Source organism: Nothobranchius furzeri, chromosome 1 (genome assembly GCF_043380555.1).
Source record: "Nothobranchius furzeri strain GRZ-AD chromosome 1, NfurGRZ-RIMD1, whole genome shotgun sequence".
Taxonomy (NCBI): domain Eukaryota; kingdom Metazoa; phylum Chordata; class Actinopteri; order Cyprinodontiformes; family Nothobranchiidae; genus Nothobranchius; species Nothobranchius furzeri.
Genome location: NC_091741.1, coordinates 27,160,336 through 27,185,710, shown reverse-complemented (window position 1 = coordinate 27,185,710; position 25,375 = coordinate 27,160,336). Strand labels below are relative to the sequence as shown.

Below are 25,375 nucleotides of genomic sequence, written 5' to 3'. Positions count from 1 at the left end.
GAAGATGCTCTCTGAAGATCTGGGTCTTCAGAAGTTTCTTGAAAATCAACAAGGAAGCCCCTGTTCTAGTAGTGCTTGGTAGGTCATTCCACATCTGTGGAACGACACGTGAAAAGAGTCTGGATTGTCCTGAGCGTGGTTTTGTCACTGCTAGCCGACAATCCTTTGATGACTGGAGTGGCCAGGCCGTGACGTAAGCCTTTACAAGAGGATCCAGGTAGATGGAATCCATACCATCCAGGACTTTGTATGCAACCGTTAACCATTTGAATTTGGTGCGTGCAACTAACGGTAGCCAATGGAGCTCAGTGAACAGAGAGGTGTTTCTTTGGGCTGATTGAAGACCAGGCACGCCGCTGCATTCTGGACCATTTGAAGAGGTCTCACAGGACAGGCTAGAAGACCGGTTAGAAGGGCATTGTAGTAGTCGAGGCGGGAGATGACAGTAGATTACACCAGGAGCTGGGTGGCATTTAGTGTTAGGTACGGTCTGATCTTTTGTGTGTCATACAGCACGACGCGGCATGAACGAGCGACAGAGGCAACGGGATCTTAAAAGGTCAACTGGTCATCAGTCACAACACCCAGATTTCGAACTGTCTTTGAAGGAGCCAGAGATAGGGAATCATGTGTGCATATCATTAATACTAATGAGTAAAGCCTGAGTTATACTTCGTTGTGGGCTCTGCAAGGGAGAGACGTACACGGAGTGTCGGAAAGGCTTTCACATTCAAACTTCTGCGCAAGCAGTGGAGTGTAGCAAAGCAATTCTCCGCCAGGACAACAGAGGGCGTAGTGTTTTTCTGTGGTAATCTGCCACCATTACACTCGAGTATCTGGTCCCCGATAGTGTAGTTACTAATGTGTTTATATATTTCTGAGACTTGATAACAAGGACAAATTTGTCCTACATTCTCCTCCACCTCTTTATGCGCTCGCCACCTCATTCATGTTTCCCATCATTTCCATCCACGTTTGCTCTGTATTTTGTACTCCTTCACTCACGAGTGAATAAATGTTTTTATTTTCAGAAATTTTCCGTGATGTGTTCTTTAATCTGTTCTGGGTCTGCCGCTCAATATCTTTTTAATTTTTAACAGGGCAACAGCAGTGCTGATGATGAATTTACAGGAAGCGACATATTGACCAATCATGAGCTTGCGGTCTTCGTCACTTTTGACAGATGTTTAAAACTTTGGGCGTGTCTCCGTCACCCTCTGTGAGCCCTTCGGAAAGCCCTTACGCCAATGTATAATGGGGTTGCGTGTCTCTGCCCTGTATCTCTGCACCGCGTCTAATCTGTATATTAATATTTTTTCATTTTTTTCATTCATTTTCATTTTTATTTCGAGCCAGAAGTGTATATATTGATGCTAAAATCCAATTGGCAGATATTAACAACAGTAAATTGAATGGAGTATAGGGAGCCTAAATCACTTCCGCATCATGGGTCCGCAGAAGAACTAAAAAAATGAAAGCAAGTCAACGGGGCTAAAAACGTTATTTTCTAATCCGCTTTGCGTTGTACTGAAATTTAAATGAAAAGTAATGATGGGTGTTCCGACCATGCCAGTCACGTACTTTGAGCTTTATTAGCTTGTAAACGTTTGTAATTAGCATGACTACAAACTAGAAATTGGCATGTTGCACATGTGACATCACCACATAATCCCCTCTCCCCTAACGTAGCTGCTACTTACCAAATGACCGGATTTATGGTGGTTATTTCCTCCTGTGGAAAGTTTGCTGAACTTACAGCCATTTTCCTTCAGTTTTCTCCGTGTCTGGTTCGATTTTCACACAAAACCTAAAATATCGTTCCTCCCTGTTTGAAAATAAGCACATTCTTGGTATCAAAATGTGTCTTTAAAATTCACGGACATCATACGTGAAATCCATGGCACAAAACAAGCGGGATTAGAAAATAGCGTTTTTAGCCCCGTTGACTTGCGTTCATTTTTTCGTTCTTCCAGGGACCCGTGATGCAGACTTGACTAATGGGCTCCCTATGGAGCAGCAGTACAGGGCAGCTGATAAAAGGATTTTTTTTTTTATTGGATGTTCACTCATCTCTTAGAATTAGTGACAATGGGGGTAACAGCTTGAAAGTGGGTGTCAAATCTGTGAAATTACATATATTTTGCAACTTATGTTGAAAGATTTTTAGACATAACAAATTCTTCTTTTCTTTTTGACACAGTTTCAGATCATCAGTGCATACGCTTGTGTAATAAACATACTGTGTTCCAGCAGTGAAAGCTCTGAATTGTAAAATGACGATTAAAGGAGTTTGTTAATGAAGAAAAATGGTTTTATACCAAGTCTCCTTCCTTCTACAGCGAGGCGCAGACACGTTGCGAGCCGACACCACAGACAGGTGAGTTTTGACCCCATGCTTGTGAAAATCAGAATAATTATGTTTTTGTTGTTACATCAACGTCTACATTTGGTTTTGTAGGTACTCTGGCACGGGGAGCTCAGGAGCTGCTTCCATGAGGAAGGTACGAGAGTTATATTTTGTTTTGTGTAAATTGGTATGAGCTATTCCTGATACAGTATGAAATAATGGTTTCTCTCTAGTACATTTTGATTTTAGCTCAGTTTAACGAAGCAGGACAGCGTTCACTTGCATCAGCCATCTCCTAGCAACCTCATCCGCTGTGTTGCATGGAGATCGATTATGTATAAATAATAGCTTAACATGCAGCCAGCCAGGGCTAGGAGATATTTCTGAGATTAAAGCCATTCAGAGCTTTGATGAGCAAATCAAAAACATTTGAACAAGGTAAATTGGTTTCCATTTTTAGGTTGCTGTGACACACAAGTTGTCTTAGTCATTCACTTTTTCTCCAATGCTCAGTGACTAGTAGCTTTTACTGTGGCTCGTTTGTCACTGGCGGAAACCCACGTTTGTTTTTGATTACAAAAAATGGGTATGCTCCTGTTTCAGGAGGGAGAAGTTTGTGGCCGGAAAATGGCTTTAATTATTCTGATCACCACAATCATGTCGAGGTGTTAAAAGGAACCCAAATAGGTGGCAGAACCAAGTTGAACTAAAATGTAAAAATGACAACATGGTATCAACAAATAAATAACTCTAAAAAAATCCAATAAACATAAAACAAGAAAACATTAAGAACTAAAAATACCAGACACTAACATGACCTAAAGAACAGCAACAGAATAATTACATTATTGACTAGAACATGCCATCAGGTATCTGAAATAGTTCAGCAGGTTAGCAGTTTAAATACACATGAGGTGTAAATATAACTGGTAGAAGCTTTTAGGACAGAGACTAACGATTAAAAGTAATAATAAAGAAAATAAAACTAAGTAAGGAGGGATAACTCAGTGAATCACCCATCATCTTGTATCTTTGCTCCTTTCTACTGCTACCAACAAACTCTACAAGTGTTTACCCCACAATGAGCAGTTTTTTTTTCTTGTCAATTTAGTTGATTTTTTAATGCACAAATCCCAACTGTACAGCTTTCTTTTGTTTTTGTTCTACTTTTTCTTTTACTTTTGTAAAACGTTCTGCTGGTACTCAGAATTTCCCTACTAGGGTAATAATTGCTAAAGGGAGCCGAAGTCATGCCCATCTACTTCCGGACCACCGGTCCCTGGAAGAATGAAGAAAGGAATGCAAGTCAATGGGGCTAAAAACACTATTTTCCAATTCACTTTGCCTTATGCTCTGGATCGCAAATATGTTGTACTTCAATTTAAATGAAAAATAATGGTACTTTGAGATTTATCAGCTTGTAAAAGTTCGTAATGACTACAGATCAGATGCCGGTGCATCGCTCATGATGTCACCACAGAATCTCCTCTCCCCTAGCTTAGTTGCTAAAACCACATGGTAAGATTTATGGTGGTTATTTCCTCGTAGACGAAGGATACGAAGTTCGCTAAACTTACAGCCATTTTTCCTCTGTTTTTCTCCATTTCTGGTTCGATTACATCAATTTATTAATGCACATTTGTAGTACTGGACATATTTTCACACAAAACCTAAAATAACATTTCCCCCCATTCAAAAATAAGTGCTTTCTTGGTATCAAAATGCATCTTTTAAATTACAGACATCGTATGTGAACACATAACAAATGGAATTAGAAAATAGCATTTTAGCTGGTCTGGAAGTTTAGACTTAAGCCTGATTCATGCTTCTGGGTCTGCGTCAGTGCGGAGACACACAACGCCATTATCCGTCCTTGCGGGTCTACTGGAGAGCTCCGCAAGACGGACAGAGTCGAGCTCTCTTTTCTAAACATCCGTCCGTTGAGACGGAGAACCAAGCTTGTGATTGGTCAGGGCCATCGACATAATATACAGGGACATCTTCTTTCCATAGGCTCCAATATCACGTTTTTGATCCGAAATGGGAGGTGGCCACCACCGCCATTTTGACCGTGTCACAGGTTCCGTCAAGCCCAGACAATTCCATAAAAGGTAAGAGAGGAGGAGCTGAGGGTGGGGCTGTAAGGCTGGGATCAACTGACAACACCTGGTCGAACTAGCTACAAGCTAACCTGAAGCTAACCCAAAGCTAATGCGGAGGTGGGAGCTAAACTAACGGAGGTAGCAACCTAGCTACAACCGGAGTTAACTGTGCACAACACCAGAGCTTCTGAGTCAGAGATACGCCGGGCTGACCACTGGGTAAAACCGGGTGGAACACAAAGGTCTTGGAGACCTCCACAAGCCGGCAGCCGCACAGCAGACAAGCGCTGCTGCGATCTGAGATGCGCATAGCTGCCGCTGGGGAGAACCGGGTGGAAAGGTTTCCATCCCAAAGCTCCACAAGCCGTCAGCCCGTGCACAGAATCCGCGATCAGACAGATGTGCCGAGCTGCTGGGAGAACCAGCCGCCCGCCTGCGCAGCTAACAGAAGCCGCGATCAGACAGAGATGGACCGGGCTGCGGGGAGAAACAGCCGGCATTCCGGGTGGAAAACATCGGTCTCCCGAGAGCTCCGCAAGCCGATAGTGGAAACCCAGCTCCACCAACATGTTATATTTCAACCCATTTTCTAAAGTGCAGCATTATGTTAAATGCACTGGGTTTTACCCTATTACATTTAAATTTCATGGTTAAACAGTACATGTTAAAATCTAAGCTCAGCTCGGCAGTGACCTAAAATACATAAATATAATTTTACTTACCGAAAAAATGAAGTGGAGACTCCTTGGACGCTCTATTAGTGCAATTAATACCACAGCAAGTCATTTTGTCCAACAATTGCACAAAAATATCCAAACAAGAACGCACAAACACAGAGACTCAAAATCCCGGAACAGTTTCCAGGCCAGACCGAGGCTCTACTGAGGCCTTTCCACGGAGCTAGCTCTGTGGTCACGTGGGTCTGATGCTCATTAATTATACAGAATTTTAGGCTTTTAATACACTTAAACAGAAGAGTGAGAAAACATTCGCCCCCCTCAGAGTTGTCATGAGTGTAAACTAGATCATTTAAACCAAAAACATGTTTTGGTACCAGGCTGTAAACATGTTTATTTCTGCTGTGAAATTGGTATTTTTTAACATGGGAGTCAATGAGGATTTGCTCGTTTCTGATACCAGCCCCCAGTGGATGAGGGTGGAACTGCAATTTTTGGTACTTCCGGGTTTGACTCAATTTTAAAGCCACATTGTGGGGGCTTGGTCAGGACCGCTGTCGTCCACACTGCCGCCATTGCGCCCTCAAAAACATAAAGAGAGCCGAGGATAACTTGTGGCAGACACGGAACAGCTTGAAGAATACCTCGCGAAAAAACTCTTAAAAATATGAACGTTTAATTCCCCGTGACTGGAGGAGTGAAAAAATGTGCAGCAAGCATTTTATTTGTGGACAGAAATGACAGGAAACGTGGGTTTAGAGGTGGCGAGCGCATGAAGAGGTGGAGGAGGATGAGAGACAAATTTGTCTGTGTTAAAAAGTCTCTTATATACAAAAAACACAATATAAACACACTATCTTGGACCGATACATGACAGGATACCACAGAACAGCGCTACGCCCTCTGTTGTCCTGGCGGGGAATTGCTTTGCAACACTCCCCAGGAGACGGAGAAGTATGAGAGCAAAACATCTCCGTCCGTGCGTGCGTGTCTCTCCCTGTTGGAGCTGACGGAGAAGCATGTATCAGGCTTTAGGCTCCCAATTCTATTCTATTCTGTCACATGTCCTCTCTTAGCTAATGTTTTGTTTTGTTTTCTCTTCTAGTCTTTCCATTACACGTCTTTAAGAACAAAAACCAAAAGGAGAAGTAAAGGTAGGCATTATGCTGCGGTTTTATTCCTTCTCTAATTTATCACCATAACTTACAGTACTTGTGATATTGTCAGCATATGTAGATATTTTAACCTTGAATCAGTGTCTTCACTGCGGCGAGTCAGCCTGAGAGGATGACAAGACTTAAATTAATATCAAAAGAACATCAGGTGGTTTTTATATATTTGGAACCTCCTGATGTACTATTCTTGATAAAAATAGATAAAACACACACCAGACAGTGACTGCTGCGCTTTTGCTCCAGTTTTGTCCTCTGTTTGACTCACTGTAATTAATTGTTAGCTTTTTTGGGCAGCCTCAATTTGTCACTGTCTCCGGTGTAATGTGCTCTGAATTTTACAAGGAGTTGCATATGTACTAAAAATCCACTTTCACGACTGACACTTATTTTATTATTATAATTTTGTTTTTGCATGCTCTGACCTTCTTTAGGTTCCGTCACGAGTGCCAGTCGAAGGAGAATATCCTGTAAGGACCTGGGTCACGGTGACTGTGAGGGCTGGCTGTGGAAGAAAAAAGACGCTAAAGGCTATTTCACCCAAAAATGGAGGAAGTACTGGTTTATCCTCAAAGAATCCTGCCTCTACTGGTACACTAACCAAAATGTAAGATCTCAGTCACTTCCTTATTTAAACGTAAAGCAGTTGTATTTCAGTAATCAAAAATCAAAACAATTAAAATGCAAAAAGGGGAAAATTGGGAGGACATCACCAATGATCTTGTAATTTGTTTCTTCTGTACGTATGAATACAGCTTTTTAAAAACGTTTTACTGATGCCATAAAAACATATTTCAGGTTAATAGTTGTGAATTCAAACCTGTTTTAACACCAAACAACTGAATGATTAACATCAGATTTATGAATCCTTTTTTATATCGAACTGAAGGATTATGCCATGTTTGGCAATTCATCATATATGATCAAGAAATTATGTCAATTATTATGAAAGTGTCAAATCTTTAGGCAGGCAAATAATTTGTTTGATATGTGTTATATGGTTTCATTCCGTATACGTTTTTGTTAAAGCACATTTTCATCCCTGGAAGTTTAGACTTTCATTAATAAATTTTTCTCATTTAGAAAAGTGTGATTTTACAGAAAAGGAGTCTAGATTGTCTAATTTTTGTAAGAAATCCGTTCAAGCCCATGTTGCAAAAATGAGTAAGCCACACAAAATTCAAATTAACAGGAATTCAACCACAGGTGAGTCTAATGATTCATTTAAGAGGTGTCAAGCAGACAGGTGAGTCATTAAAGGGCATTACTTAACAAAGAAAAGCTCTTCCCATTTGATGCTGTCAGCAATGGCTCCACATGGAAGAGAAATGTCAGAACACCTGAGAAAGGAAATCAAGGTGAGGGCTACAAGAAGGTCAGCAAAGCTTTACATATCATTCAAAATACTGTAGCAGAAGTGCAACCATCTTACAGGAGATGTCCAGACCGTCTATGGAAGTTAACATCTGGACAGGAGCATCTTCTGATGAGAAGGGTTGAAGCAAATCACCATGCAAGTTCACTGCAGTTAGCTAAAGAAGTAGAAAGCCAAACTGGAGTGATCGTTTCCCGTGACACCATACGGTGCACACTGCAGAGGAATGGCATGCATGAGTATCGTCTACGAAGGAAAGCCCATGGACAAAAAAGCACACCTAGGATTTGCCAGGGCCAATGCTGAAAGAGATGAAGAATATGTTTTTGGTTTTTCCAATAGTAAATTTAAAAATGAATTTTTTAGTTTCATACTTTTTTAAATTCTTAAAACATTCTGGCCCTGTCTGGGCTCCATATATACGGGTACTAATCAACGTCATTGGTCTCCGTAGTATTATTTTATAGGGCTGGGCGATAAGTCCATATTTAACCATTATCGAAATTTCTGAACCGATATAATTTTTCTCATGTCAATAACTTCGATAATAAAAAATGAAAAGATTGTAGTAGGTTGGTGACATTCATGTCCCTTTAAGAAGCTGGACCACCTCATGTCACAGCGTTCAGCATAAATGAGTACACAAGTTCAGAGAGCCATGGCTCTCTGATGTCACACGGGCTTGCAGGCGGGCGTGTAGATCCTCGGAGAGAAAGTGGAAAAAGGATGGCCTACAGGTCTCGCGTGAGTTGTTCAGAGCATCTCTGGTTGCTTATCAGGATGCAGTGAAGGCCGCCAGAATGGCCTATTTTGCAGACATCATTGAGACAAACTCCAATAATCCTAAGATTCTCTACAAAACGCTAAACTCAGTTCTGGTGTATCAGGAGCCTAGCTCCATGTCTCCTACAGCTGCTGGAAACTCTGAAGCTTTTCACAAATTCTTTGTTGATAAAGTGTCGGGCATTAGAGCAGCTATTTCAGGTAACTCTGTTGACCCTGTTCCAGTTCCTCCATCACCACCCACCCTGAGCTCCCTCAATACAGTTTCATACTCTGAGCTCAGCTGAGTAAGCTAGTTGCGAGACAGAAGCCATCTGGCTCTCCACTTGACGTTCTGCCACCTCGTCTCTGGAAGGCTGCCTTTCCGTGTCTTGGCCCTTCACTTGGTCAGATTATCAATGGGAGCCTCAGCACAGGTGTGGTCCCAGCTGCTTTGAAAGCAGCAGTTAATCGGCCGACCCTGAAGAAACCTGGTGCTGATGTCTCTGTGATAGAAAATTACAGGCCTATCTCTACCCTGCCTTTTACATCTAAACTGCTTGAGAAAGTCGTTTATCAGCAGCTGGTCTCACATTTAGCTGACTCTGCTCTGTTTGAGGTTTTCCAATCAGGGTTCAGGTCTGGCCATAGCACAGAGTCTGCTCTACTGAGGGTCCTAAATGACATCTATCTCTCACTAGATCAGGGAACATCTGTGCTGCTTCTGTTATTAGACCTGACAGCAGCCTTCGACACAGTTGACCACGTGATTCTACTCGATCGCTTGGAACGATGGGTTGGGATCAAAGGGTCAGCTCTGGATTGGTTTAGATCGTATCTCCAAAACAGGACATTCTGTGTTAAACTGGGTGATGTTTTTTCTTCTTGGGAGGGGCTCCGCTGGGGGGTCCCGCAGGGGTCGATCCTTGGTCCTCTTTTGTTTGCCATTTATCTGCTACCTCTGGGGTCAATCTTTCGTAAACATGGCCTATCATTCCATCTCTATGCTGACGATTGCCAGATTTACTCTCCATTGTGTCAGGAGAAAGGTCACTCTATTCAGTCCTTTGTCTCCTGTGTTAATGAGGTGAAGTCTTGGCTAATGTCCAATTATCTACATCTGAATGAGGGAAAGACAGAGCTCATTGTTTTTCACCCCAACAGCAGGAATGTGGATTTTTATGCTGATCTTGGCCCTCTTTCTCCATACTCAAAACCAGTTGTTACCAGTTTGGGGGTGAAACTTGATGTAGGACTTAAATTTGACGCTCACATCAATTCTGTGATCCAGTCCAGTTTCTTTCACCTGAGACGCCTTGCTAAAATCAAGCCTATGCTGTCGAGAGCCCACCTGGAGCGGGTACTGCATGCCTTTGTTATTTCTCGGCTTGACTACTGCAACTCTCTATATGCAGGGTTGTGTCAGTCAACACTGCATCGCCTACAGGTTGTGCAGAACAGCGCTGCCAGGTTCCTGACTGGGACCAGGAAACGGGACCACATCAGTCCGGTTCTGGCCTCTCTGCACTGGCTTCCGATTTGCTATCGCTCACAATTCAAAATCCTCGTCTTTGTTTATCATTTCTTCCAGGGTGGTGGTCCCCCCTATCTAGCCACACTCCTGAAAAGACACTCCCCATCACACGCTCTGCGCTCCTCTGACCAAGGCCTGCTCGCTTTCCCTCGGTCTAGGTGTCGTACCCGTGGGGACCGGGCTTTCTCAGTCCTAGCACCGTCACTCTGGAACCAGTTGCCACCCTCAGTTAGGCTGTCCCCTTCTCTGCCAGTCTTTAAGAATCACCTAAAAACACACCTCCTCCGCTTGGCGTTTCCAGAACATGTTTGATTTTGGCCCTCTTTTATGTTGAATCCATTCCACAGTTTTCATTGGTACACTCAATCCATCCAATCAATCCAATTGTGTTTCACACATTTGTCCTTTACCAGAATGTTTCATCTATCTTGTAAATTCCATTTTGTATTTTGTAATTTGTATTTCTTTTATTGTTGATTTATTCAATATATTTACATACAACTGTACAATGTTCAGCGTTTTGGGCTTCCTGACAGGGTTGCGGAAGGCGCTTTATAAATAAAGCTTTGATTGATTGATTGACAAGTAATTAAAATTGCACCCACATTTAAATTTTCGCAGCAGCGAAACGCATCAGGTACAAATAAAAGACAGCAAGCATAAAAGGATACGAGCTGAAATAAATGTTCGCGTGTTAAGATTGTTTTTCAGGTGGCGACACCTTGAAGTTACTGTGGCCGTTCTCAGGACACAGCTGTCCGGAGCGCATCAACGATCAGAGCTCTGCGCCTCTCAGCTCTAAATAATCCCTGAAGAGTCCACATAGATAATGTAATGTAAGTAGAATCAGGATCTTTTTTTGGACTCTCCCTTTAGCTGCCTTTAGCTCACCTGTAATTCGAATCCTGCGTATAGCACAAGTTCGTCGCGTGAGTTACCGAATCCTAGCGGACAGTTGCCGGAATGGTCCTGTCAAAATAAAATAGTTCCCGGATCTTGTTCTGGTAATTTCCGGCTCGAATTAAGCCCTGGTCTTACTTGAACACAGAAATAATGCTTGCTTGCAATGATTTAGGTATGAACTGCCTCCTATCGCCAGGGAAAATACACACTGTCAATTTAAGCAAGTGTTCGATAAAACCCAGTCTTGTGAAAATTCTGGAAATTGTTCTTTTGTTCATTGGCTACGGATTAAATTTGTACTTTTTAAAGGGGATGTACTCTTTTATGCTGAGCACTGTAGGCAGTTTTTGTCTACCAAAAACTCTGGCCTGCTTTTCTTTGTAAATTAGTGATGTTGTAATGGCCATGAGGACACGGGTCGCTCTAAGAAAAGCAGGTCTAACACATCATTAGCTCAGACACACCACCTCGCATGTCCCAACCCGCTTCAGCGTTCTCAATATATAAATGTTGGTGCAGGTGATGCTAACGACAGAGCAACGCTACCCTGCACTGACGGTAATTCAAGCTAAGGCTAATGCTAGCCCAAGCTAGTGCTAAAGTCCTTTGTAGGGCAAGTGGAAAACAACAAAGAAGAATGTTGGCACGCATACATAATGTTCCAGGATGTACAGGCAATATGCAGAGTTTGAATGAATGCCAGACAGATCCGCAGCTTGTCTGTTGACAAGCATCGACATACTGATTACGTTTACATGCAGCCAATATCCGGGTTATGATCAGGTTAAGGTCGGTATTCGGGTTTCTGAGTTGATCAGAATAACCCGTTTACAAGCATAAATAGAAAGAGTTACCCCTAACTTGCATAACCCGATTTAAATGCGGAGGTTGGGGTAGCGTCAGGACGTATGGACTACGTCCAGACGCAATATGCGTCATTTCTGGTTCTTCTTCTTCCAGTATCCGTGAAAACAACAACACGTTTCCCAGTTCGGAAGAGATAGCGACCGCATTTGTTTGCGCTTTAGTTTCCTCGTCACTCCAAAAGTGTGGTGCTGTGCCGCGACTCGCCATGTTGCTCCCAACTTGTTGTTTACTTCCGGAGTTCTGGCGCATACAAGACGTCTCGCTACTCAAAAGACCAAGATTCCTTGCGAACAGAGCATGCGCAGAACACACGCTTTGATGGGGATATCCCGGTATGCGTTTACACGACCAAACATTCGGGTTAGAAAAGGGTAACCCCAGGTGTAGTAACTGGGTTTTAAAAAACCCGGTTATGATCATATCCGGGTTTTTTGCGGTGTTTACAAGGACCTGCGGAACCGGGTTATTGTGAATATTCGGGTTTTAAAAGGGTTACTGGCTGCATGTAAACACACTCATTGTATATACTGGACAATTCATTTCCATAGGCTCCAATAACACATTTTTGAGGCTAAATGGGAGGTGGGAGCCATTTTGACCGTGTCACAGGTTCCGTCAAGCCCAGACAATTCCACAAAAGGGAAGAGAGGTGGAGCTGAGGGTGTGGCTGTAAGGCTGGGATCAAACAGAGATGCGACGAGCTGCGGGGAGGGGAGAACGGGTGGAAAACATCGGTCTCCCGAGAGCTCCACAAGCCGATAGTGGGAACCCAGCTCCACCAACATGTTATATTTCAACCCATTTTCTAAAGTGCAGCATTATGTTAAATGCACTGGGTTTTACCCTATTACATTTAAATTTCATGGTTAAACAGTACATGTTAAAATCTAAGCTCAGCTCGGCAGTGACCTAAAATACATAAATATAATTTTACTTACCGAATAAAATGAAGTGGAGACTCCTTGGACGCTCTATTAGTGCAATTAATGCCACAGCAAGTCATTTTGTCCAACAGTTGCACAAATAATATCCAAAACAGAATACACAAACACAGAGACTCAAAATCCCGGAGCAGTTTCCAGACCAGACCGAGGCTCTACTGAGGCCTTTCCACGGAGCTAGCTCTGTGGTCACGTGGGTCTGATGCTCATTAATTATACAGAATTTTAGGCTTTTAATACACTTAAACAGAAGAGTGAGAAATAAATGCACCCCCCTCAGTGTTGTCATGAGTGTAAACTAGATCATTTAAACGAAAAACATGTTTTGGTACCAGGCTGTAAACATGTTTATTTCTGCTGTGAAATTGGTATTTTTAACATGGGAGTCAATGAGGATTTGCTCGCTTCTGACACCAGCGAGGGTGGAACTGCAATTTTTGGTACTTCTGGGTTGGCCTCAATTTTTGAGCCGCTTTTGGGCCATTCCCATCTGTACCGGGTCGGCCCGGGCCGGGTAGCATAGGTTGTTTACATATCTGGGTGGCCTGGTATTTTTCCGGGCCAACCAAGGCTCATTCTCGGCCCTCTTCTCGAGGGGGTCTGCTTCAGGCCGACCAGGGCCAACACACCCACTGCTGACAGCAAATTCACACCTTTCATTAGAGCAAGCCTCTGATTGGTGGGTAGAATCAGCCCACATGGGCTTAAGGCAAGGATGTGTGGAATCAACCGGGCCAGGCTGGGGCCGACTGGGGCTACCCGGCCCGGGCCGACCCGGTACAGATGGGAATGGCCCATTTGTGGGGGCTTGGTTACAAGGCTGATAATTTAATATTCACGTTCTGGCTGATTGGGTTGGGTAAATCAGTCTTTACATTGAAGGCCTTTATTATGGGGTACATTTAGCCATTTATCTCGGCTCTTCTGCGACGGACTGGCTCTCTGTCCAGGGTGTACCCCGCCTGATTGCCTTTTGACCGCCAGAGATAGGACCCAGCCCCCCCCCCCCCCCCCCCCGCGACCCTACGTGGACAAAGTGGGTTCATGGATGGATGGATGGATGGATCTTGGCTCTTGGGTCATTTTGAACTCCAACAAAGTTATGTGCCTTAGAGAATCTCAAAGATCAGTTTGCAATTGTAAAAAAATGCTCTAGCACCACTTTAATCATTGAAAAGCACGACTAGTTACCTTCAGAGTGGCCAATAGCCTTGCCTGGGACAAGATTACTATATTCAGGCTGGCAGTTTGTTACCATCCCAGCCTCTCTGCCTGCAGCTCTTTCGAGGTCTTTTCTTTTCGGAGACATCATTGTTACTCTGTTTTGTTTTTGTGTCACCAACATGCTCCACCCTGTAAAGATGTGATGTAATCTTATTTGGTAATCCTAGATTTAGAATACATTTGTACTGAAAAACTTTTCAAAATAAAAGCTTCTTCTTATTGTATTAATCTATCACAAAATAACAAAATCCTAACAGAAATACTACTGTTATTTAGTCCTCCATAAATTAAATATTTTTGTTTCAGAGAGCTTCAGCTCATCTGTGGAGCATGGAGCCTATCCATGCCAATGTAAACAACATATCTTGTTTTCATATGCTCCACTAAACCAATACTAACACCAATAAAATTGGTATATCAGCACGGCTGACATTTTGTTCTCTGTGTTGATGTACTGCTACTCTCCATCTGTTTCCGCCTGCAGGATGAGAAGGCTGAGGGCTTCATCAGCCTCCCCGAGTTCAGAATAGACCGAGCCATAGAGTGCAGACGGAAATTGTGAGTTCCCCTCACATGTCGCCAGAATTACTAATCAATTACATTTACTCTCACCCACACAACGTGAGTGCACACAAACCTATCATGCATGCACAAAAACGCTAATCAGTCTGTCTCCCTCTGTCTTCCTGCAGTGCCTTCAAAGCCTGTCATCCCAAAATCAAGAGCTTCTTCTTCGCCACAGATTGTCTTGAGGAAATGAACAGGTGTGTGTGTGTGTGTGTGTGTGTGTGTGTGTGTGTGTGTGTCTGAGACAACAATAGTTAGAAACTCAGGATGTCACCTGTCTTTCCATGAATATTTTAGATGAGAAACACAAGTTTACATGGCCCACCAACACAGCACGGTGCATGAATAAGGCATGATCCAGACCCTCTGTTGATAAATGTAAAGCTGGTAATGTGTGTGTGTGTGAATCTGTGTATGTGTGGGTCACGTGTGTGCATGTGTGAGAGGGAGATTGTGATATTTGCAGGAGTGCTATCTGATGAGCTCTAATTATCCACACCTCTCCCCAGCGACATGCAGGGATAATTGGGGGGTCGTAATTAACCAGCTGTATTTGATTCCTGCACAGCATTTGTTAGTTCTTGGTTAATAGATTATGTTTTGCTGCTCATGTGTCTTATTGTGTTTTATGTTTTTCAACCCTGTTGCCTTGCAGTGAGAAGGTCCTGGGTTCGATGACCGACCTGGGATCTTTCTGCATGGAGTTAGCATGTTTGCCCTGTGCATGCGTGGGTTCTCTCCGGGTTCTCCGGCTTCCTCCCACAGTCCAACAACATGACTGTTAGGTTGATTGGTCTGTCCAAATTGTCCTTAGGTGTGTGTGTGTGTGTGTGTGTGTGTGTGTGTGTGTGTGTGTGTGTGTGTGTGTGTGTGTACGCACGCATGATTGTCCTGTGTGTCCCTGTGTTGCCCTGCGATGGACTGGCTCTCTGTCCAGGGTGTACCCCGCCTACTTTCCCGTTGACTGCTGGAGATAGGCACCAGACCCCCCCCACCCCCCCACCCCCACCCTGCGTGGACAAAGCGGGTTCAGAAGATGGATGAATCAGCAAAGAATGTCTTGGCTACTAGTAGCTAACCTTGTCAGTGGCCTAGTAGAGGTCTGGGTTAAAAACCAGTTGAGTCACACCAAAGACTCGAAGAAATACCTATGATTTTAAAAATGGAACCCAATGCCTCCCCACTTGACACTCAGCTTTGAGGGGTTGAATTGGTGGTTTAGACCACCAAATAATTTCTGAGCACCACTCCCCACAGCGATGAGATGGGTCAGATGTGGACATGTAATTTCATGTTTGCATTAGGAACCCCACAACACAGCAAAACTCCTTCAGGCTTGTGTTATTTGTGGAGATAAAACATCAACGTTGCAGAGCAAACAGAGACAGAAGTAGAGTTGTGTTGCTGTTAGCCAATCGGAGGTGAGATTTCAAAATATTAGGAAATAGCTTGCCAAATCATGCCATCTTCTGCCACGTTCTCCTCCAGCTAACTTCTACGTCCTCATACTGGAGCATCTGAGCTTTTTTCCTCAGAGTATGACTTGTAAGGCAATAATTCCTATTAGAGACCCCTGCAAATGTATTAAATAGACCCATAAGGGTTCTTGGTTCCTACTTGTCATCATCGACTTATTGTTATGGAAATTATTGACTCATGAGGTCACTTTATTTTGCATCTCACTTATAAACAATGACCTTCTGGAGAGTTCTGGGTGTGTCCTGGGATCTCCACCCAGTTGTATACCCTGGAAGACCCTCCAAAGTAAGCTGACCAATAGGGTAATCCCAATTCAATGCCTGAACAACATCAACTGACTATTTTAGCGGAAGTGGATTTTCAAGCCTTACTGACCACCAAAAAGCATGTTACCCTACGAGCCACATTTATACACTCATGCACTCCTGAGTGTCAGACTGGTGATTGGGGATGGGATGGGCCATGGGATGGGGAAACCCGTATCAAAGCATCAAAACACCAGATGACTGCTACTCCCGCTGAGCCACATCCATCCCATGTGGAGGAGAAGCTTCATGAACCAACTGTCCAAACAAGGGATGGCTGGATGATGAACAAGCTGTTCAATCAGGAATGTTGACTTGTGGCTTAACTCATTTGTCACTAGAGAATGAAGCCTTCATTACTGGAAGATACCCTAAATTCATCTGTACAGTGCTATCCTGTCATCCCTTGTAAACAACACACCAAGATACCTAAATCCCTTTACTCCAAGCAAAGACTCTCTCCAAACCCAGTGAGGCCATTCCACCTTTCTCTAACCAAGTCCAAAGAGCTCGGATTTGAAGGAGGTCATCATGACCAGTTCTCACTCAGTTGAAAACTACTTCAGTGTTTGGTCAAAGCTGTGACCTAAAAATCACAATAGAACATCATCTGCAAAACATAACATCATGAGATCATCATTGGGAGACAGACCACTTCAATTCTAATGGTTCAACCTGTGTTTTCTGCAGGTGGATGAATCGATTGGGGTTAGCTGCCATTGGCTACACACCTGATGATAAAGTACCACGACCTGATGAAGGTGTGACATGCTGATTTCTCTAAAAGCTTCTCTCAAGTCTTTCTGTTGATGAATTCTTGTGAGCAGTTCTCTTCTTCAAATCAGACTACTGGAGTGAAAGTGACCAAGATGAGGTTGATGGATCGATGACACTCAAACAGGAGGGACCTTCATCCCTCTGCGACACCTACCATCGCACACCATCTGTAAGTAAGGCTCAGTCGAGCACGTTCACTCTGCAGTTTTATTCTGATAGACTAGTTTTCAGAGCTGCATAGACCCAAACTCACAGCATTAGTGAACCATCAGAGTGGGAGATTATCTGGTTCTGTTTGCAGCCAACACCATCATTTTTGATGGGATGCTGCCAGAGCCTTTACTCTGTCTGACCTGCAGGTGGCAACAGTTCACTCTGCTCATTACATTTCTTCTCTGTGGCTGTTCAGATGACTACCCTCTTGTCTGACAGCCCCGCTACCATGAAAACCCAAACGAAACCATTCTGCAGTTATGGAGTTATGCATCTGCCATTCCATGGCTTTTTTTTTTGCTCTCATCTTTTGATGTATTTCTGCCCTTTACAACTCCCTGTTCTCTTCTGTCCTCTCCATCCTGGCACACCTTGCTTGTTTGCCACTTTTTCTGTCTGTCTGTCCTCGCATGTCACCTGCCTGGATACTTTTTTCTGTCCCTGCTCACCCTGATCCATACCGATCAATACCACCTACTCAGATTCACCTCCTCCACAGTTATGACCAGTTGCCCCGCTCTGTCAGCTCCATGAGCCTCATGCGCTCCATTCCTTCTCCACTCCCAATGAGTGCCTCCACTTCCCCCATCCCTCCACAGATGGTCTCTTCCACCTCCCCTCTCCCTCTCCAGGTGAATTCATCCAGCCCTTTCCCGGAGTCCAAGCACGGTCGACATTTCTCCAGCGAGTCCACACACTCCCACTCCTCGGCAGAAGACCAGCGTGGGGATGGCATGGGCATGGGCACAGGCAGCACCAGTACCCATTCATCTGGGTGCCGCTCTTCCCATCGTGAGCGTCGCTCCTGGCAGGACCTCATCGAGACCCCTCTGACCAGTGCGGGGCTGCACTTCCTCCAGACGGCACCAGGGGACAGCGAATACGGTGGCCTGATGAGTGGCATGGGCGGAGAGATGGGGTTTTACGGAGGGCTTGGCAGACATGGAATGTCCCCAGAGAGACGTAGACAAGCCACGTTGCCTGTACGGAGACACCACGCAGCAGAGAGAGATCGGGAATGGGACGGGCCCTTCCCTCTGGAACGGGGGCCATACACACACAGCCACACACACCGACGCTCCCACAAGCAGCGCAGTCAGAGTCTACCGAGGAATAGGGACCCAATGTCAGGAAAACTTATTCACACGTCCGCTCATGTGGAAGAGAGAAGTGAGGACGAGGAGGCAGAGGGACTAGCTGGCGATATGTTTGAGGGAGAGGACGGTAAGAACATCACATTGTTTGGATTTTTACTATAATAATTAAATTTAGCTGAAAGCATAAAATTTGAGTTAAAACCTGAGTTCAGTTAGCTCACCAAAAATAAGTTTTACATTAAAGATGTAACGTCACGAAATGGCCTGGTTTTGAGATCCCACAGGTGAAATGCACAGCCAGGTCAACTTACCCTGGCTATGACACATCCTACAATCCTTTCCCCTCACAGGAGACTCAAAGTCTGCATGTAGTCCCTTTAATCAGAGCCTACTTCCTCACACCTGCTGGACTGCAGAGATAATAAATGATAAACAATAAACATTTTCTCCTCCATGGTCCATCACAGAGGAGCTCTTTAAAATAAACTCCTTAAATCCCAGAAAGAAGAAGAAAGAAGATTTTATAATTAAAGATAATCATTAAATATTGCCATTTATAATTATAAATAATGAAATGTTTCATTAACCTGTGCTCAATGATTATTTTAGTATGTTTACTTGACGAGGTCATAACATTTGCACTCACAAGTAAGGTTAACGCATGACACATAAGTTAACCTTTTGCCTAGATTCAGAGTCTCCATCACAGAGGGCGTGTTCTGAGATTCTTGGTAACATCTCTCAAACTTGTCAACCCCTGATTGGCTGGCCAAACCATAATATCATTTCTCTAAAAATAGATGGCTTTGAGTAATTTGTCAGTTCTAAAGCAAGCTTCAGACCGGCCATCTTTAGCATCTCTTTAACCAGAAGGATTTTGACACGTTGTCAAAACCATAAACCTTTTTTGCACCTGCGAAGCTGAACCAACAAGATAGTTTCATGCAGAACAAAGCTGACTCAAAACGCCTTCAGAGTTATTTTTAAGACGCTTGGTTTCATCTATCGTTGTGGCCCTGGAGACATCCAAGGACTGATTTGGGCGCATCAAGGTTTTTCTACAAGCCAGGTGCAGTGGGGTCATCGGCCCTGGAACATCTTGGATCCAACGGGGGTGTAAAGGGTTAATTTACATCTATTTAATGAGCCATAAGATATGAGATTCCATAGTAAATATAAAATCAATCTCGTGGATCTTTGGGTACTTTTAACCAGAAGATTGGAACTTTTTATTGCAGGGATTATGTAACATTTCGTATTAACTGAGAGACAAAAGAAAGAGAGTCAAGTTTTAAAAGTTTGAAGATTCATCACTAAACAAATTAAAACTAGACTAACTTAAACACTAAATGTGTGGTGTAACTAAGTGAATGAGACGGAGAATGGTGTAGTGTGGAATGTTGTTCAGAACCAGCAAATCCGGAGAAACGATTAGTTCTGATGGGAAGTGAAGGTGATGTCTTTGCACTAAGCTTTGGTTAGGAGATTCATAACACACATTGAGACGTCATTCTGTCGGCCTACATACCCTTTCGGAAGTCTCCGTTAGATCAGGAATGTCGAGGTCCAGCTTGACCCCCTCTGGCAAGAGCATCTGGCAGCAGACATCAGCTGGCGTCTTTGCCGTGACAGGAAATGACGTATCCGGAAAAACAAGTGTCATTACCTTCGCCGGAAGTCATTACCTTTGCCGGAAGTAGTTTTTTTTCGGAAGTCATTACCTTTGCCGGAAGTAGTTTTTTTCGGAAGTCATTACCTTTGCCGGAAGTAGTTTTTTTTCTTAGTAGTTTTTATTGACAAAGCACAAAAGTAGTTTGGATTTGTCAAAACCATACCGTGTAGTTTTTCTCTTCGATTTGTGCACATTTAAGAGAAAAATTACACGGTGGGTCATTACCTTAACCAGAAGTCATTACTTTCACTGGAAGTAGTTTTTTAAAAAACAAAACTTACCGGAAAAAGCTTTTTATTTCGGATTTTTTTTTTCTCTTCAGATCTGGACTGGCAAACTTAAGTAACGTTGTTACCTGCGTTGCATGAAAATTGAATATTAAATCCCTTTGTTCTTCAGACAGGGAATTTTTATGACAGCAGCACATACATACATACATATACATATATATACACACACACACACATATATGTATATATACACACACACAATAAAAGGCTGTAAAGTGAATTAAAAAAACATAAGGATAAAATGAGAACACGTTAAACTAAGACTTTTCAAAATGTGCAAACAAAATAGTACTTGCTAAATATTTAGTTTTATTGTTAAGCCCAAGATGAACTTTTGACCTACACCAGTTGCTAAAGTACAGGACTCCCAGAAGCAGTGAAAAACATTTCAGCCACACTCCTCTCTCACCAGTTACAAAAATTAGTTATTAAATATCCGTAACACTGTCCTATTGTGTATCACAGCAGCTCATTGCAACAGAATTTAACTACTACAGCTGATAACTATTTAGCTAGTTGGTATTTATTTAGGGAGCTCCAGACCGTCCTCTCCCGGCCACCTCCACCAGCTCCACCAGCAGGACCCCAAGGCGTTCCCGGACCAGATTGGAGATGTAACCTCTCCAACGTGTCCTGGGTCGACCCGGGGGCCTCCTGCCGGCAGGTCATGCCCGAAACACCTCCCCAGGGAGGCGTCCAGGAGGCATTCTGACCAGATGCCCAAACCACCTCAACTGGCTCCTTTCGATCCGGAGGAGCAGCGGTTCTACTCCGAGTCCCTCCCGGATGTCCGAGCTCCTCACCCTATCTCTAAGGCTGAGCCCGGCCACCCTACGGAGGAAACTCATTTTGGCCGCTTGTATCCGCGATCTCGTTCTTTCGGTCATTACCCAAAGCTCATGACCATAGGTGAGGATTGGGACGTAGATCGAATGGTAAATCGAGTGCCTCACTTTCTGGCTCAGCTCCCTCTTCACCACGACAGATCGGCTCAGCGTCCGCATCACTGCAGTCGCCGAACCAATCCGCCTGTCGATCTCCCGATCCCTCCTACCCTCACTCGTGAACAAGACCCCGAGATACTTAAACTCCACTTGAGGTAGGACCTCTCCCCCGACCCGGAGTTGGCAAGCCACCCTTTTCCGGTCGAGAACCATGGTCTCAGATTTGGAGGTGCTGATCCTCATCCCAGCCGCTTCACACTCAGCTGCGAACCTACCCAGCAAGAGCTGAAGGTCAGAGCTGGGTGAAGCTAGGAGGACCACATCATCCGCAAAAAGCAGAGACGAGATTCTCCTGCCACCAAACTCTGTTAAGGATTACTTTATACACTGTCAAATGTTTTCGAAAAGTAACTTTTATACCAATCACTGCTGAAGCCTGCGTTGTACCTCTGGAACAAGGACATCAAACACCAAATCCAGAAACTGGAACTCTCCCTTCTTTATTAGTTTATCTATTCCTGAGCATGAACCAATCCGCTCTGTCAGCTCGTCAACCTATAAAACACGTTAACATAAAAATGAACAAAACATTCCTCTCAGCATTAGACAACGGACCCAGGTGACCCACTGACCACGCATCCACATAAATAAATGTGATGCAGCTTATTGTAAGTCAGTATACATTTACCTGTGCACCAGCAAAGTGGAACATCAGTGGCTTTAGTCTTTGCTTTAATTTAAGCGAGACACCTGGATTGTGCCACAGATACATCCGGCCAGACTTCACTCCACCGCTGCAGAGATCCTTATACAGAGTCTGAGTAGAGACAAGAGTTAAAAATTAGCAACATTACCACAGAAAACAAGGGATTGCATTATCCTATGTCCAATTTTAGAGTCTTAATTTATTATAATTAAACATTACCTTGATTTCACCATCTGAAATCACTGCCTGGGTTCCACTTTTCAAAGCCTCGATTGTCCTGTAATTTAAATAAAAATACATCTTATTAGCAAATGAAGAATACAAGCACATGTAAGGAGTTTTGTCAGTGTCACTTGAAGAAGTCCGATATTCATTTTAGATCTATATTTAAGGCCTGTAACTCCTGAATGATTTGCAGCTACATGTGCTTAAATCCGGTAATATTAACATAAACCAAACCCGATCAAAGCAGTCAGTCGACAAAAATATCTATTTTTTATAAGGTTAGGATTATTCTGAAACAGAATCAGAGGGAGGGCGGCATTAATTAGAGAAGCGGCTACTATTTCAAAGTTATTGTACCTGTTGCAGGACACCTGATTTGTGCAACCACAGTAGAATGACCCAGCACAATACCACACACAATAACTGAAAAATATTTAGAGATATTAAAAGCTATGCTTGTCCAGAAAATACATTTAATTTCTGGGTGCACAGGACCAGTTCCAGTGTGGGCCAGATGCTGAAAAATAAATTCATAAATCTGTCTTTTTTGAAGTTTCACAAATCACAAACTATGTTTTATGCATTCAGCTACGAGCCCAGAATAATCTAAAACAGGTTTGAAGAGTGTATGTGTTGTAGGTTTTGAGCTAGAGCAGAATAAAAATGGTCAGAGTAGAGAAAAATTGGGTGTATTAGCCCTTTAGCCATTTCCCGAATCGGAAGCTAACTTTAGCCTCGTATGAAAACTAGTGATTGAAACCACTTACAAATCTCTGAAAATCTACGCTTTTTAATTAAAAAAGGGTATTAATAACGTTTCAGTCAAGTCAGTATTAGAAATCGTGGTCTTTATATCATATCTAAATTATATATAAAGTTAATATTATTACTTTAACTGTTTTAACAAACAGGGAGACCAGAAAAATCAAATAGCTAAGTTAAAGCTAAGCTACAATTGCTGATAGCTTTATTGATGTAGCTTTTGTGTTAGCTAGCTTGTGATCTCCCTGCATTCGTTTTAAGACTGCGTGTTAATATTGATACAATTAGCTATGAAACACGGTGCCTTTGCAATAATTCTCTGGTAAAGCTTTAAACGCTATAGTGCCTACATTTAAGAACTAAGAACGGTTGCAACAATTAGTTAATTTCATCCTTATCCTTACCTTTACTCAATTGAAATCCGCCGAGTATGGTTGAAACAAAAACAACGTAGCGGCCGCCAAAAAAAGACCAACTTCCTGCCGAGGTCTTTCGCTCGTCGATTTTCCGGTAAAAGTAATGACACGCCATCTTGCTCTCGACACACCAGCTGATGTCTGCAGCCAGGTCCTACTCCCCTCTGGAACCGAAGCCGGTAGGAAAAGCAGCGGTTGCCGACCAGACCAGTCTGTGAGATACTTCTGGGTCACAACAGTTTGTTGGCATCTAGCAAGACCCAAAACGGGGTCATAATGGTTCAGCTTTTATTCTGAATGGAACCGTTGCAGCAGGTGGAACAGCAACAGATTTTATCCAGCTTGTCGTTGGTTCTTTTGGCTGAAGAGGAAAGTTACGGATTGGCCACTCCGACAATTTCTCTAGAACGCTTTGAACTGGCGTTAAAGATGACGTGGCATAGTTTTATACTTCGGATGTTTTGGTTTATGGTCGAATGAAAAAATGACAGATTTATCAAGCACCACCAAAACCACGCCTCCGTCAGATCTGGCAGATTCTGATTGGATCAGTAAAAGCAAATGTGTCATGTGGCTTCACCTTACGTGTGATCCGTCTCTAGTGGAAACATTTAAAGTTATATTACTTATTATATTCTGTAGGATTATAATAAAGTAATTAATATTTCATTTCACAAATTGGTTCACATTTTATTATTGACTAACACTTTGTTTGATTAGCTTATTAAAAATAGAGTTCTTTGATTTATTAAAAATAAAGAGTCTTTTTCTTCATGCTTCTCTTGGGCTGGAAAGGAAAACAGTTTAGAAGCAAATGCATGAGACCCTGAACAATATCTCATGCAGATTAGTTCTTGCTGAGGAGAGGGGGGGAAATGACTTTTAGGTGGAAAACAGTCATTTCATTCTGTTACAGAAGTCTTCCAGATCGGGTGAGGTGGACACAGTGAGATAGCGTCTACATGTGGTTTTGATAATAACAACTTTTTAGCTATTTGCAAACCAAATTGTTTCCATCCAGAACTCAGTTCTGAGAACAGAGATTCTGGATACGTTATATTCACACATAGGTTCCAGACTATCCTTTAGTTCGCATCCACTCACAGTAAATAGTAGTTTAAGCAATTTGTCAGGTCTTAATGGTTTGTAAAGTAAATTCTTATTTTGTTTATAAACCTGACTGTTTCTTGAATCAAAGCGAAGTTTGTACGATCCCTTAATGAATAAAAGAATCTTAGAATCTTCTGACTAAAACAATAAGACCAAGCAGGTGATATTCTAGTTAAATAGAGTATCGCCACTTATTGGTCACTAGTTGTGGTAACAATATAAATAGCTTTTCAAGCAATTTACGTAACCCAGTTTACCCTCTATTATCATTACAAAGATGAATCATTTTTTAAATGTATGGTATTCATACAGAAACAGACTCATGCATGCAAATGTAGAGTTGATAGTTTGATACTCCCTTGGTATTACGACTTACTGCAGGACAACGGAAGCAGCAGGGACACTACGTGTGTGCGGCTAGTGCTGCTGCAACAATTCATCAGTAGCCACAACTCATTTTAAGTGCAAGCATATGTTTCTGACTATAGCCGTGGTAATGAAGTCAATAGAGGGTAAATTGGATTAAACAAACTGCTTAAGAGCTGCTTATTTCTATTCTCATGACTTTGTGACCGATAGCTGTAATACTCTATTATTAGAGAGTATCACCTTGCTTGGTCTTAGGATGAATAATTAGAAGGTTCTAGGATTCTTTTAATTATTAAGGGATCGTCACACTTTGCTTTGATTCAAGAACCAGTCAGTGTTTGCAAACAAATAAGAATTTATTTTACAAACAATTTTAAGCCTTGACAAATGGTTTAAACTATTATTTACTGTGAGTGGATGCAAACTAAGAGATGGGTGTCTGGAACTAGGTGGGAATGTAGTATTTCAGAGTCAAAGTCCCCGCATCTCAGAGAGAGGTGAGTTCTGGATAATAAAAGAATTTGGTTTGCATCTGAGCT

General features: G+C 42.9%; 1 protein-coding gene across 3 annotated transcripts in view; it reads left to right on the top strand.

The window, feature by feature from the left end:
* si:ch211-26b3.4 (connector enhancer of kinase suppressor of ras 2) overlaps positions 1-25,375 on the top strand; it is a 137,337-nt gene that overhangs the window by 106,357 nt on the left and 5,605 nt on the right. For 2 of the 3 annotated variants that reach the window (XM_015969383.3, XM_015970190.3), the window contains 9 exons: positions 2,340-2,377; positions 2,459-2,501; positions 6,232-6,280; positions 6,733-6,905; positions 14,389-14,462; positions 14,597-14,668; positions 16,946-17,016; positions 17,101-17,201; positions 17,728-18,469. In XM_015969383.3, coding sequence (XP_015824869.3) covers positions 2,340-2,377; positions 2,459-2,501; positions 6,232-6,280; positions 6,733-6,905; positions 14,389-14,462; positions 14,597-14,668; positions 16,946-17,016; positions 17,101-17,201; positions 17,728-18,469 — 1,363 coding nt within the window. The remainder of the gene's footprint in view (positions 1-2,339; positions 2,378-2,458; positions 2,502-6,231; positions 6,281-6,732; positions 6,906-14,388; positions 14,463-14,596; positions 14,669-16,945; positions 17,017-17,100; positions 17,202-17,727; positions 18,470-25,375) is intronic. The other variant, XM_015970981.3, reaches the window with a different exon arrangement.